We start from the raw sequence: 15073 nt of genomic DNA on the forward strand, positions 1-15073 counted from the left end.
GGTCCAGGCAGACCTCCCCTGTCAGTTCTGGGCTTTGCTTCCTCCTCCTTTCCCAGCCCCTCCTCTTACTGAGACTTTAGGCTACACAATACCCAAATGTTTATCACCCATACATGGTGGGAGGTAGGGTGCTGTTTCTTTGCTTTTATTTTTGAGATAGGCTCTCACTGTATAGCTCTGGTTGGCTTGGAGTTTGCTATGTAAACCTGCCTGGCCTTCAACTCACAGAAATCTGCCCCTCTCTGCTTCCCCAGTGCTAGGATTAAAGGTGTGAGCCATGACATCCAACCATACCCATGTTTAATCCTCAAGTCTCCAAGGTTAGCTTTCTCAACACACAATCATCAGGAGTCTACAGCACTACTGAGGTGCCCTGTGCTCAGTCACTCATTCATCCTTAGTCCTCCAGACATGAATCTTCTGGGCCTAGCAAATTCCTCCATCTCTGAGTCACCTTCATCCAGCCCCAACAATGGCAGAGAGTCGAACAAGGCACTGGGTGAAGGGAGATTTGACTCTGGGAATTCAGAAGGCCATGGGCTGTGCAATGCATTCAGTTCCCTGTTTCCCCCTCTCTAGCAGGGTAGGGGACTCTCACCACCTAAATTTCAGTCTTGAATATGGAGACATTCCTCTGATGGACACAGACTCACCCTGGTCTCATTACCGAGCCCAGCCCAGAGCTCAGTCACTTCTGTCCCCCTTGCTGGCCTTCCAGTGTTTTCCATCTGACCTCCTCCAGCTACCAGAAGTTTCTACCCCATCCCTACCTCACCCAGGCCTGATTTACACCAACCTTTCATTGTTCTACCTGTAAGTTCCAAAACTGTGGAGTCTCCTCTACCTCACATTCCAGTCAGACTTGGGCTGCCAGTCACCTGCTCTCATTCCTCCCACCTAAGCCAAGCTAATGAGCCCTTTTCCAACCCAAGAGTTCCATGGACAGAGAGGCTCAGAGAAGACCTCCAGTTTGTTAACTACCCTGGCTTATCCCAGAACCCCAGCTGCCCACTGCTGACCACATTGGGATATGGCAGTTTGTGAACCCTAGGGATCCAAGGGATACTAGGCTAGAAATATACTTTGAGACCATCAACCAACACTTCTAAGTCTCTGGTTTTGTATCAGGTACACAGTAGACTCCTTCTTCACCTTCATCATCTTGTTTCTCTATATAGCTCAATGTGGCACAAATGGATCTATATCTGGAATGTACAAAAAATCATGTTTTTTAAAAATGATCAAATTCTCTTTTCTAACAGTTCCATGTATATGGTCTTCTTGGGTTCAGAATGCAGTGTGTGAAATTGGGAGGAAGTTGTAAACTCTCCAGCCCCGTGGTTTTCATTGTACCTCAGGCAGACCCTCTCCTATAACATGTGAGCAGAAAAAGCCAAGCAGAGAGGCTTTACCTTTCTTGAGATTGAAATCAAGACTCAGCCAGTCCAGCTGAAGTATTAGACAGCTCATGGTGACTCATGTGACACTAATGAAGTCCTTCACACAGCAGCTTGGTGAATTATAGTTTTTCTTCTCTCAGACATTACGTTTTGACCATAGTCTACCCCCCAACACTTCTCCCAGCATCCCCAGCCCTCACCTCCTTCAGATTAACTGCTTCTCTATTTCCCTTCAGAAAAGTTCAGGCTTCCTATGGATGTCAACTGAACACAGCTAACAAGGTTCAATAAGCCTGGGCACAAACCTTCATATCAAGACAGGACAAGGCAATCCAGTAGGAGGAAAAGGATCCCAGAGCAGATGAAAGACTCAGAGACATGTGCACCCCCACTGTTAGCAATCCCACAAGAACACAAAGTTATACAACCATAATACATATGCAGAAGACCTAGCTCAGATCCATAGATGCTCCATGGTTGTCATTTTAGTCTCTGTGAGTCCCTGTGAGACCAGCCTAGTTGATTCTGTGGGCCATATTTCCTAGAGTAGTTAACTCCTTTGGCTTTTAAATTATTTCCAGATCCTTTTCAGAAGGGCTTCCTCTGCACACTCTGCCTAGTTTGGCTGTGAGTCTCTGCAACTGCTCCTATCAGTTGCTGCATGAAGCCTCTTTGATGATGATATGGTAGGTATCCATCTATGAGTATAGCAGAATATCATTAGAAACCATTTCATTCACTTCTCCTTATGGCCATTGTGTTTAGTTCCATCCTTGGTATCTGTGCTATCCAACCTCGGATTCCTAACCATCCAGGCAGTGTCTGGTATGGGATTCCTTCTTGTGGTACAAGCCCCATGTTGGCCAATCACTGGGCAGCTATGCCACAATTGATGTGCCATTTGTAGACAGGACAAATTGTAGGTCAAATACTTTTTCTAGGTTGGTGTCCCAGTACCACCACTGGAAATGTTGCCTGGTTACAGAAGATGACTTGTTCAGCCTCTGTATCCTGCAGGACTTAGAGACTTTGCTAGGGTTACCTTCAAATTTTTCAGAGACATTCTATTGCAATAGATTCCTACATGGCTGCCCAAATGCTCCAATTCCAGTCATCGTCTCAGTACACTCTTCCTTCATTGTTGCCTCATCACCTGATCCTTCTTATTCACAACCCCACCCAACCCTGCACAACCCATTCTATTTCTCCTTCCCAGGGAATTTGATGATTCCCCCTACCCCCTTTGACCTTATGACCTACCCTCTCTGTGTCTGTAGATTACAGCCTGATCATCCTTTACTTAACAGCTAGTATGCACTTACAAGTGAGTATATACCATGCTTGTCTTTCTGAGTCTGGGTTACCTTACTCAGGATGATTCTTTTTTACTTCCTTCCATTTGCCTGCAAGTTCCATGTTGTCATTTTTATAGCTGCTCCAAACTCCATTGAATAAATGTTCCACACTTTATCTATTCTTCTGTTGAGAGACATCTAAGTTGTTTCTAGTTTCTGACTATTATGAACATAGTTGAGCAAGTGTCTTAATTGTAGAATGGAGAATAGCACTCTTTGGGTATATGCTCAGGTATGGTATAGCTGGGTCCTTGGGCAGATTGATTAACCATCTTCTTGAGTAACCATCCTATTGGCTTACATAGTGGTTGTACAAGTTTGCACTCCCACTAGGAATGAAGGAGTGTTCTCCTTGCTATGGGTGCTTGGCAGCATGAGGTCTCACTTGTGGCTTTGATCTTATTCATTCTGACAGGCATAAGATGAAATATCAAATTACTCTTGATTGCCAATTGCCTGATGAAAAAGGAAGTTGAACATTTCTTTAAGCTTTTTTTTCAGTTATTTAAGATTCTTCTTTTTTTTCACTTTTTTTATTGGATATTTTATCTACATTTCATATGTTATCCCCTTTCCCCATTTTTCCCTACCCAGAACCACCTATTCCATCCCCCTTCTCCTGCTTCTATGAGGATGTGCCCACAGCTACCCACCCACTCCCTCCTCCCCACCCTCAAATTCACCCACACTGGGGCATCCAGACTTCATGGGACCAAGGATCTCCTCTCTCACTTATGCCTGGCAAGGCCAACCTCCCCTACAAATACAGCTGGAGCCATAGGTCCCTCCCTATGTGCTCCCAGGCTGGTGGTTTAGACCCTGGGTGCTCTGGTTGGTTGGTATTGTTGCTCTCCCCATGGAGCTGCAAACCCTTTCAGCTCAGTCTTCTCTCTAACTCCTCCATTGGGAACCCCATGATCAATCAGTTCAATGGTTACCTGTGAGCATCCACCTCTGTATATGTCAGACTATGGGAGACCTCTAAGGAGACAGCTATATCAGGCTCCTGTCAGTGTGCACTTCATGGCATCCATAACAGTGTCTGCCTTTGGTGACTGCACAAGGGATGGATATCCAGGTGGAGCAGTTTCTGGACGGCCCCTCCTTCAGTTTCTATCTCACACTTTATCTCCATATTTGCTCCCATGAGTATTTTGTTACTCCTTCTAAGAAGGACCAAAGCAACCACACTTTGGTCTTCCTTGTTCATGAGCTTCATGTGGTCTGTGAATTGTATCTTGGGTATTGTGAGCTTTTGGGCTAATATCCACTTATCAGTGAGTGAATACCATGTGTAATATTTTGTGATTGGGTTACCTTACTCAGAATTCTCTCTTTATATCTGTACTTCATTTTAAAATTTGATTATTTGGTTTGTTTATGTCTAGTTTCTTGAGTTCTTTGCATTCTTTGTATACTAGCTCTTTGTCAGATGAGAATTTCAAGGGAGGCGGACCTCTAAAATCAGTACAGGATGTATTCAGACACCAAATTCTTAGCACAAAGGAGATTTATTACCAAAGAAGGGTAAGCAGGGTTGCCAGGCAGAGGAGGGATACAATAGTAGCACCATCGGCAAACAAGCAAGCAAAAGAAGTTCAGAGGAGGAAAAAGAACAGGTGTTTTTGCAGGAGTGGGATTTTAAGGGGAAAGGGGGAGTGTGTACAAGAGTGAGTTGGTAAATAGAGATTGAACATGCTAGCCAAATAATCAGTTTAGATTGTTGGAATTAGTGTTCAGTCTTAGGAATGAGTTAATGGCCAAATAAGGAAATAGACCTTGGGGGATAGCTTTAAGAATGAAATCATAGTTTTTAGAAAGGAGGAGAGGGTAATAGTCAAAACCTGTGAGTGCCATGTTTGTCAAGCTAGGACTTGTCTTTGCCATGCTTGCTAGAGTTATTTGTGAAGTTAGTGAAAGTTTTTTTCCCAGGTTGCTGTTTTTGTCTAACTGACAGGTTCCTTTGCCTTACATAAGCTTGTCACTTTCATGGAGTCCTATTTGTAAACTGTTGGTCTTAGGGCCTGCACTATCCATGTTCTGTTCAGGAAGATGTCTCCTGTTCCAATGCTTTCAAGGCTGCTCCCCACTTTATTTTCTATCAGGTTTAGTGTGTGCAGATTTATGTTAAGGTCTTTGATCCACTTGCTCTGGAGTTTGTGAGAGTGATAGATATGGACTGACTTACATTCTTCTACATGCAAATTTCGTTAGACCAGGACTGTTTGTTGAAGATGTCCTTTTTCTATTATGTATTTATGTAAAAATAAATTACCCATAGGTAAATGGATTCAAAACATGAATCTCCCATTAGATTCTGTTGATCAGCAAGTCTGGCTTTATGACAGTACCATGCACTATTTATTACTAAAGCTCAATAGTAGAGCTTAAATTCAGGATGGATATTGAAAAGTTTAAAAATTATAGTTACTGGATTTTTTCTTTCATTCATTCTTTCTCTTGTCATTTAAACTGTTTATTTTATTTAAGTGCCCATTTGTTGATTGTCAGTTTTATTTTTCTGGTATTTAATTTCTGAAATTATTTATTTTGGAGAATAGCCTGTGATGGGTAATTGTGGTTGTTAACTTTACTGCATTTGGAAGTAAACAAGCTCAAGCATCTGGGCACACTTGTGAGGGATTTTCTTGAGTAGATTATTTGAGGTGGAAAATGGACCCCAAATTAGGGCCACCCCTTCTAGAGACAGCCCACATAAGGACATGGAGAAAGAAAGATTTGCTTTTGCCAGCTTGTCCCATCCTTTATGGCTACATCTGTCCTGTTGCTCAGACATAGCTTGGTTGGAAAACCTACTTCTTCAGGACTCCATCACAGATGAGAGCAGCAGCTCTCTAGGAATCCTTGGGAACCCCAGCACCAGATAGGTACAGCTGAGACATCTGGTCTTGTGGATAGAATAGCTGGCTCCTTGGCTTCCTGTCAGGAGTCAGCCATGATTTTTTCTTTTGCTACACAGCATCTTTATGTTCAAGTAGCCCCACCTGTTGAAACTGAGTTAGTTCTTCTGCCTTTGGTGTTCTGTTTAAAAAATTCTTGCTTTTCCCAATATCTTGAAGCATTGACCCTGTGTGTTCTTCTAAAAGCTTGTTTCTCCAGTTATAAAAAAGGCCCTTAATCCATTTGAACTGATTTTTGTACAAGGAATCTAATTTCATTACCCTGCAGGTGGGTTTCCAATTTTGTGAGCACCTTCTGTTGAATCATCTTTCCAATGTTTTTTTTTCTCCTCCTTGTTAACAATTAAGTGGCCTCTGCATCTTCATGTGCAAAGTAAGGTATTGCCACATTTCTAGCTGTGTTCTTATTTCTTGGGACTGCTTTGGTATTTGTAGACTTTTGTTGCATCATATGACTTATTTTGTTTTTTTATTAAACTTATTTTGTTTATTTTGTTTTGTTTTTTTTCTTAGCATGAGAAATATGGCACTGAAATTTTGATATGCATTGTATTCTATATATTAAGTTTGGTTCTGTCTCTCTTCTGGCCTCCTCAGTCCAGCTTGACTGGTGTACTCATTCTTATTTTTGGTCTAAACCTGTCATGGAGTCTTTTTTTTTTAACCTGGTGGTAGATAAACACATGAAATATATTCTGTATTGAGAGTGTAGAATTTGATGTGAAGCTCTACAACTTCTATTCTGACTGTAAAAAAATTCTAACTGTAAAAAAATATTTTGTGATGATGTTGTAACTATATTGTGTGACTCTCAAGCATCTCCAAGCTCAAGTATGAACTTTGTAGATGACAACATGCTTCAATGTCTTCCGAAGTGAACATATGATGTTCTTGCTATTGGTACACATGCCTGAGTCAAGACTGATGGCATGTGAGGCTTCCAGCACTTTATCTTCCATCTGAAGACAGTTGAACTGACACCATCAGATTTGCACGTACTCCTGGAGACTTAGTAAATAAAATGATGCTTTGTGCTACTTTTGCACATAATGGGTACTTAATGGAAACCAAGTAAGCATCTTGTATTTATCATTAGGAGTTCACATACTTCAGCTGAGCCTCACACACACCACCCACCCACCATCTTCACAATCATGTGCACTGCATCAGTGGCTGAGACACTGACATTCTTAAGCCTTGCTTTCTTTTTATTGTCAGCTTTTGTAATAAATGTAAACATAGTTACTTATCTATTATTATTATTAATCACAGCATTGATTCTATCCCATCACAGAAGAAAAGGGATCTCAAAAAAAGAAAAAAGAAAAAAGAAAAGAGAAAAAAGAAAAAGAAGACTCTCTTAGTGGTGGCACATGCCTTTAATCACAGCACTGGGGCATAGAGGCAGCTGGATCTCTGAGTTCAAGCCCTGCCTGATCTACAGAGGACATTCAGGGCTACACAGAGAATCCCTGCCTTTATAAACATAAAAAATAATACAGAGGATCTCATAGAATGAACAGTGAACTGTGCTATCATCACACTACATTAATGTTAAATGCTGGCTCTCTGCAGAGGACATCAAGAAAACTTGTGCACAGAGGAGAAGGTCTCAGAGAAATTGGTTGGGTAGGAGAGGGGACAATCATGGGTAAAAATGGCCAAAGTATATTGAATACATTTGTGATGGTGTCAAAGAATAAAAATTAAGTTTAAAAAGGAAAGTTAGTGAAAAAGCATTAAATGTTGGTAGCATCATATAAATCATGACCAGCACTGAATTTCATAAGGGTCACAGGATTAAACCAATATCCATGCTTGGAATTCCTAAAGAGTGTTGCTGACGACTCTGGGGATATCAGTTTCATTTCATAAGTAAGATGGCTAAGCAGAGGACACCAGAATTACTATCAATTTAGATATCATGACATGAATAAAATTTGAAATAAAATGTCTGCCATAATGTGAAAATAAAATCAAACTTACTAATTGAATCTTTCAGTGAATTTTACTGATCATATTATCTTTAAGAAGAAAACCAACTGTCAGAACCATGTTTCAAACCATGAGTGTTCCAGTGAAGGTGGCCTTATAGAGATCTCAAATTATGGCAAACAGCTTGCTGCATTTCAACCCAGCCCAGTACGCTTTTGTGAACAGTGATATAGCCTTGCTTTGACATTTGACATGAAAATTTGAAAACAGATTTCAAAACCTAAAGAAATATTGTCACTATTTTGGTACAATAAAAGACCAAATCTCCTTGGCATAGATATGATACCTGCTGATTTTCAAATGCATAGAAAGTAATGCATAGTACTGGAATATTTTGTTTAAACTAAAAATATTTTGCTGATGTCTCTTCATGACTTTCTGGCGCTTTTATGGGTCCTCTAGAGAGACAAATGCTCACACTTTACAATTACACTATATTCATGCCACCACTTTTTCACAGTGCCTACACTGGTGAGCAGCTACTTTCAAGAACTGAGCACAAAGACTGCAGACATGTCTCAGAAGTCTTAACAGTACACACTGCTCTTGCTGAGGAATCAAGTTCACTTCTGAGCAGCCCTGTTGAGTAGCTCATCACCACTTGTAACTTCAGCTCCTCTGGCCTCAAAGGGCACCTATACTCATGGGCACACATCCAAACACAGACACACAATCAAAGGTTAAAATTATATTACCTATATGTCTTCTTGATTTGACAAGCAAACTACATCTAAGGAATCTCCACAATATGCCTGCTCAGACAAGACCTGAACAATGACAACATCAGTTGACCATCAAAATGAATGGGGAACTAGCAAGGGCCCTCTAACTAGATGAAGGACAACACACAATTGTAAACTGCTGAGAGGGAGAATTAGTCTTCTCCAAAGGTGAGCGCCATAATGGATATCCAATCCCAAGATGTTAGACCTGAAAGAAATATTCGTTCAAGAAATAGTACAGTGACCCTGTAGGATAGATTTATATTTAATTCCCTTGTCTGTGTGAGAGAGAATGATAATTAAAGAATGAAATACCATGAATCTGATGAGCATGAAGAGACATGGAAGAGGTAAGATATAATAATAATGGGGGATGATGTAAAGTTTTCATTTTTTCTTTCCATTCACAGTGTCAAGCACACTAACAGTAAGATTAGAACCAAAACATCTCAGCAGTGCCTTAGGAATTCACTGAGGTCAGAGCTGTGTCTACTAAGGCAGGGGTGAAACTTTCAGTTACCAAAAGCAAAGCTGAATTTCCATGTAGATTCATACTTTTTTTTTTTTAAATTTTTCTGTGTCTTTTGTATTTCTTTTTTTTCTTTTTTTTTAATTTCTTTTTTTTTTTTGAACATGAAATGCTTTTTTATAGCATGTTTTACAAGGAGAGGGGGTAAGAGGGTCCAGGTGGTGGAAAAGTACAAAATCTTCTTGGCCTGTGCCTTGAAACATGTCATGGTCTATACAGTATGCTGCCTTGAATTATGATCTACCTGCAGTTCTTCAGAAGATATGGTACACTGCTTGAGTTATGGTCTCCCTGCTATTCTTAAGAAGATATGGTACTCTGCTTTGAGTCTATCTGCAGTTGCTAAGCAGGATCTTGCAGTTGCCAAGCTTCAGAGGACATTGTGCAGGTGGGGAAAGGTAGGGGGTAAGGGTAAGGGTGAGGGTCCTGGCTTCTGGCATCTCCCCCTTCTCTGTTTAGTTAGAGAAGGCGTCTTATGTTCAATCCCAACTATGTGAGTTTTGAATTTGGATGTCTAATTATGGGGGGTCTTAGACAAGTTCACAACCCCAAAACACTGATGTGAGACGAGTCACATCGATGGTCGAAGGCTTTAGGCTGTCGACGATGGGCAACGTCAAGGGACTCTGATGTGGGTGAAAGGAGGGTGAGAGCCCTGTCTTAGGCCATGTAGGCTGCACCCACTCCCAGCACCACGCACTCCTTTTCGGCTGCATTGGGTGGGCCCCTGGGAAGTGGACCTACAATAATCCCGTCATTGGGCTAACTCACAGCCATCCTAGTCTCCTGTAAATGTTCAAGTTACCAACCATTTGTCAGTTTGGGGTGTAATATTGTCATAAAGGAAGGCTCCCCAATGTTAGCGGCCATATCAAGGGTGGCCTTGGTTTAGGAAAAAGCCAATTTTTGTTGTGGTGATCAAGAGGCCAAGCTCTCTAGCGAGAGAAATGAGGGCAAAGCCAGGCATACCAGGAACCCTTCTGGAGGGCGTGGAAGTCTAGGGGTCGACCGTAGGGGGAGGCAGGGGAGCTAACGGCTGTGTCAGTCTCCTGCGGAGTCACTTCTGGATCCTCTGCAATTTTCAGCTGATGGTAATGAACTTCAACTGCCTTCTTGATGGCAGCATCAACCTGGTTCCGTGGACGACAGGTCACGGGCGATGATCTCTGTCTTGCTCAATCTTGATGTCGTGCGCACATCCTCTCAATGAGGGTCCATCCGGATGGGTCCGTGCCTCGAGCCCCACGTCTGGGTGCCACTTGACCCGACCGGCGGGTCCTGGTTATTCGTGGGGGCGAGGAGGACTGCAACCTGCTATTCTTCAGAAGATATGGTACACTGCTTGAGTTATGGTCTCCCTGCTATTCTTCAGATGATATGGTACACTGCTTTGAGTCTATCTGCAGTTGCCAAGCAGGATCTTGCAGTTGCCCAGCTTCAGGGAACCTGGGATGCTGCGTGAGTTCAAGCTCCTGGGAGTCCCTGTTTTTCTTGGTTTTCTGCAGTTGGGTACTGAGCTGCTGCCTGCGACCTGCTCTAGGCTCGGTCCCAAACCGGAAGTGCCTAGATTCATACTTTTATGATAAAAGAATAGCAGAACAAATTTTATTTCTTACATGTGTATAATTTACTCATTTGATATCCCAAACATAAACTCTCCTTCATGGATTTAAGATTCCTTCTATGTGGTCACCCACATGATTAAGATTTTTCTGTTTTGTAAGTCTTTGTTTGCTTATTCGTATGTACAGATGTCATGTCATTTATACACAGTCCCTTTTAGGGGGAAATATCATGCTCATTATAGTTTATGTAGGTAATGTGTAGCCCAAAAGAGTCATCCCTCCAAGGTGGCCCAGAAAAGCTAAAAGGTTACATAAGAGTGGACTAGATGACAAATTTTGATCCAAATATGATCACAATTTTCGTTCACAATGAAGACAAGAAATCCTCCCTTGGTTCCAAAATATAAAATGAGAAAGTTCAAAAATATCTGAATTCCATGAAACAGTGATGGGAAAGCAGGATCCAATAGCTCTGCTGTTTTCTGGATGCACACACACACACACACACACACACACACACACATCTCACCTCCCAGAGTGCTCTCACATAGTTCGCTCTCAGCATCTAATGCTCTAAGCACAGGGTTTCAGCTGACTCTAGTTAAGATGGGCATTTTCATGGCTGCATCCTTGTCTCTCTGACTCCTGGATTTAGCCCATTAAATAGTCATTCATGATCACGGTCCTTGTTTGTCTATAGGAAATGCTAGGCATCCTTGTACAAAATATCATTGGAGTCATCAACAGGGAAGACAATGCTGATCTAATTTTACTGACCACGGAATTCAATCCTCAAGCTCTTGCCCCAGAGATTAATGACAATAACTACTAAACAGATAAACAATAGCTGTCATTTGTGATCTATTATTTCACTTTACTATGTATGACAGTCCACATGACTATTGAGTACAAGGCAACCACATGCCTTTGAGATTTCTCTGTGACTTCTGAGGAGTTCTAGGAGAGTCAGAGTGAGCTCAGATTAACTCATCAGAATATTCAGATTATTTCATAGGATGATTAGTTGTCTCAAAGATTAATGACATAATGCACTTCGATACTGCCTAACAGATATGGCACAATATCACCTCTCACTCAGTACTGTGTAACTTTGTGAATGTATTTGTAGAGTTCTATAACTGTTGTTGGGATAATTTTATTGACTGTATTTTTTGAAAAACAAAGGAGGAAAAAAACCAAAGAAACCCAAAGAGATATTAGCAGAATGCAAAAAAATGTGTAAGCCATAAAAAAACCACACACACACACACACACACACACACACACACACATCTCTGTGTGTTCACTGTGGACTTCCTTTGATTTCTTCAACCACAGCCTACAACCCTCTACATTCTTGACCTTTATCTCAGCTTAGCTCATAGGATGTTAGTGTGGTGACAGTTTGTTGTCATTTTTTACCCAAAGCAGAATATTTCCTTAAGTAATGTGACGTCAATCAGAAGCAAAGGTGCATTGGTTTAAAATGCCTGTGAGGCCACTGATCCAACACCTTCTTCCTCCTCTTCCAAAGGCTGTGTCTGCTCTCTGCTCTTCTCCAACCTGAGCAGCCTTCCTGGGAAGATGCCACCAGTCCTGATTCTCCTGACCCTACTTCTGCCTCTTGGAGCTGGTGCAGGTGAGTGACCACCCCTGTGGCAGATATGCCAGCCCATGAAACTGTTGTTGTTTTTCTGCCCATCAGTAGTTAGGAATTGTTCTGCCACTGAAACCAGGAAGTTTCTGAACCTCAGGTCCCATACCAAATCCAGACATGGAAATCTGACACTGGCTAGATTCTCATCAATGTCTGAGGAAGAGAGGTATTCTCAGAAATTTAGTAGCTACTAGTTTCTTCCAGCTAATTTTTTTTTCTTTTTCATTACCTGTAGACTGGATGATCCTTAGAAAGAGATGTGGCAGACAATGCAAAGATACAACGAGTACAACATTAACTTGATTACAACTGAGGGAAAGGCAGCTTTAATGTCCAGCCTGTAATGAAGTGAGTCCACCAGCTCAAGAGTATGAGCATCATTCATTAAGTCCACCCCCAGTCCTGCAGAAGAAAGAGGCCCAGGCTGACAAGATCCTGCACTGCATGCTCCACTAGCTTTGCAGTCTAGTTTTAGTTGGTCTCTCCACTTCTTCTGCAGGTCCCCAGCTACTCCCAGCTGGGACAGCACACTACCCCAATATCCCTTGGCTCTGAATCCTACCAGCACTGACCCACTAGACCCCCAGTTAACTACAAACCACTCATTCATGCAAAAAAAAAAAAAAAGCATTTACTGAGAACCCAAGATGTGTTAGGTACCAAACACAGATAATGTTAGAAAATCCACCTCTATAGGGCATGGAGGCAAAATGTGAGAAAATGACACCAGTCAATTCTACAGTGTTTAGGATGACTCACTAACAATCAAAAACTAATGTGGATATTCACAGGATCCCCTCAGGCTCTGTGTGGTGAAGACAGAGCTTATCCCTCCATGTATGTGTAGAGCAGGAGTTGGAAGTCAAGTGCTACCCACACCTTCTTAGAGCAGGGTTCTGAGGCTTGTGAGCAAAGATTATTCCATATGCAAGGAATCCTGTTTGCAACAAGCTTTAGGGACTGCAGATCTGACCCCCAGTCAGTCCCTTCCTAGATCTCCCCTCCTCACCTGATCTACTGCTTCCAGACACCCCATACTCTAGCCCCTTTTTCAGATGAAATCATTGGTGGTCATGAGGTGAAGCCACACTCCCACCCCTACATGGCATTTGTTGAGTCTGTGGATATTCAAGGGAAGAAGAGATACTGTGGAGGCTTCCTGGTTCAAGACTACTTTGTGTTGACTGCTGCTCATTGCAGAAACAGGTGAGGAGAAGCAGCTAGCCCACATTTTCTTAGACACCACCCCCTACTCACACATACACAGGAGCTTCTGTCCTCTATTGTGGACGTTCCTATGTGAGCTCTCCTGAAGTAAGGACTGTGTCAATGGGAGTCACATTAGAGGTAATTGTAGGTCCAAGAGTGAGAGTTCAGAGCCAGCAGCACACTTGAATTGATCAACTGCACTGAACAAACTAGAGCAGTGGTTGTCATTGAAAGTTCACTTTAAGAGTTGATTCAAAATTTGGTATATTGCCTACATGCAAGAGGAAACCCCAGGAAGTCCATATCCTTGAAAAGAAGTGAGTAGTAGGTCTGACCCTGAGGCTCTCCTGTGTCCACAATTTCCCTCAGCTAGAGCCCCACCCTGCCTACCCTTCCTTTCACAGCTCCTGGACTACATCCTCTCTCACTGCACATCTCTCCTCTCTACTCTGCTTTCTCCACAGGACAATGATAGTAACACTGGGGGCTCACAACATCGAGGCTAAGGAGGATACACAGCAGATCATCCCTGTAGCAAAAGCCATTCCCCATCCAGACTATAATCCTCTGAACCACACCAGTGACATCATGCTATTAAAGGTGAGACCTGCCACCTTCCCATCTATACTCCTGTGGCCATCCCTCACTCCTCCCCCCTTGTGCCTGTGCTCTGTTTGGTGCAGGGCTATCCCCTCCCCCCTGCTCTGATCCTGCTTCTTCCTTCTTTTCCATCCTGACTTTGAAAGAGTCTCAGGAAAGCAGGCTCCTAGCTGATCTGGTCTCCCTCCCTCTTCCCTATTAGTTGAAGAGTAAAGCCAAGAGAACTAAAGCTGTGAGGATCCTCAAGTTGCCCAGGAGCAAAACCCAAGTGAAGCCAGGGGATGTGTGTCATGTGGCTGGCTGGGGGAAAATGTCCATCAATGCCAATCAAGGATCTTCCCGCTTACAAGAGGCTGAACTTATCATCCAGGATGACCTGGAGTGCCAAAAAGGCTACTTCTGCTATTCCAAGACCACACAGATTTGTGCTGGAGACCCAAGGAAAATACGGACTATTTCTGAGGTGGGGATTAAGCATTTAAAAACTAAAATGCAGGGAGAGAAAGGGACCTGTTAGAGGCCAAAGTGTGGAATGGCCAAACCCTCAAGCCTCAGCTCAGAGATGAGAATGTGCAAAAATCAATTTTTTTTTGTCCCTTGTGTTTGTGTAGCAAGAGTTTAAAGTGGGAAAACTTTTGTCATCCCAATGAAGCATAAATTATATCACAGTATACCCGAGGACTTCAGGGAAAGCCTATTACTGAGCTAGAAAGAAAAGTTGGGCCTGCCTGGAGCTCTGGTACTGAGGGAAGCTTGAAAACCTTTCCTGGCCCTGATCTAGGAGTTAGCCTTGCCAGGAGGAGGTGAGGAAAACAGAGCCAGAGGAATCCAACATAAGTTCTTCTTTTTTCTGCCTACAGGGTGACTCTGGGGGACCCCTTGTGTGTGGCAACAGAGCTTATGGAGTTGTAGCCTATACAAAAAATTGGACAATTTCTTCAGGAGTCTTCACTAAGGTTGTATACTTCCTGCCATGGATAAGCAGTAACATGAAGCACCTCTAACAGATGTTAAACCACCTGTGCTGGCCAGCCTGTCTGACCTCAGGCAAGAATGATGTGGAGTGGGCAGCAACGGCTGAAAATTCATAATAAATAATCTCTGGAATGCATATAACTGG

The 15073-nt window shown here is 42.6% G+C and overlaps 1 protein-coding gene and 1 non-coding gene across 2 annotated transcripts; one reads left to right on the forward strand and one right to left on the reverse strand.

The window, feature by feature from the left end:
- Window positions 1-300: 300 nt before the first annotated feature.
- LOC114638859 lies at window positions 301-382 on the reverse strand. Its single transcript, XR_003713931.1, has one exon. It is a non-coding gene; the product is annotated as a small nucleolar RNA SNORD55/SNORD39 (small nucleolar RNA).
- Window positions 383-12071: 11689 nt separating this feature from the next.
- LOC114638825 (granzyme E-like) lies at window positions 12072-14957 on the forward strand. The gene is made up of 5 exons (XM_028787402.1): window positions 12072-12126; window positions 13200-13350; window positions 13818-13953; window positions 14156-14416; window positions 14814-14957. Exons 1-5 carry the CDS (start codon window positions 12072-12074, stop codon window positions 14955-14957), a joined length of 747 nt encoding a protein of 248 aa, XP_028643235.1.
- The last annotated feature ends 116 nt before the right edge of the window (window positions 14958-15073 follow it).

This window comes from Grammomys surdaster, unplaced genomic scaffold (assembly GCF_004785775.1).
Source record: "Grammomys surdaster isolate TR1022 unplaced genomic scaffold, NIH_TR_1.0 125630, whole genome shotgun sequence".
Lineage (NCBI taxonomy): Eukaryota > Metazoa > Chordata > Mammalia > Rodentia > Muridae > Grammomys > Grammomys surdaster.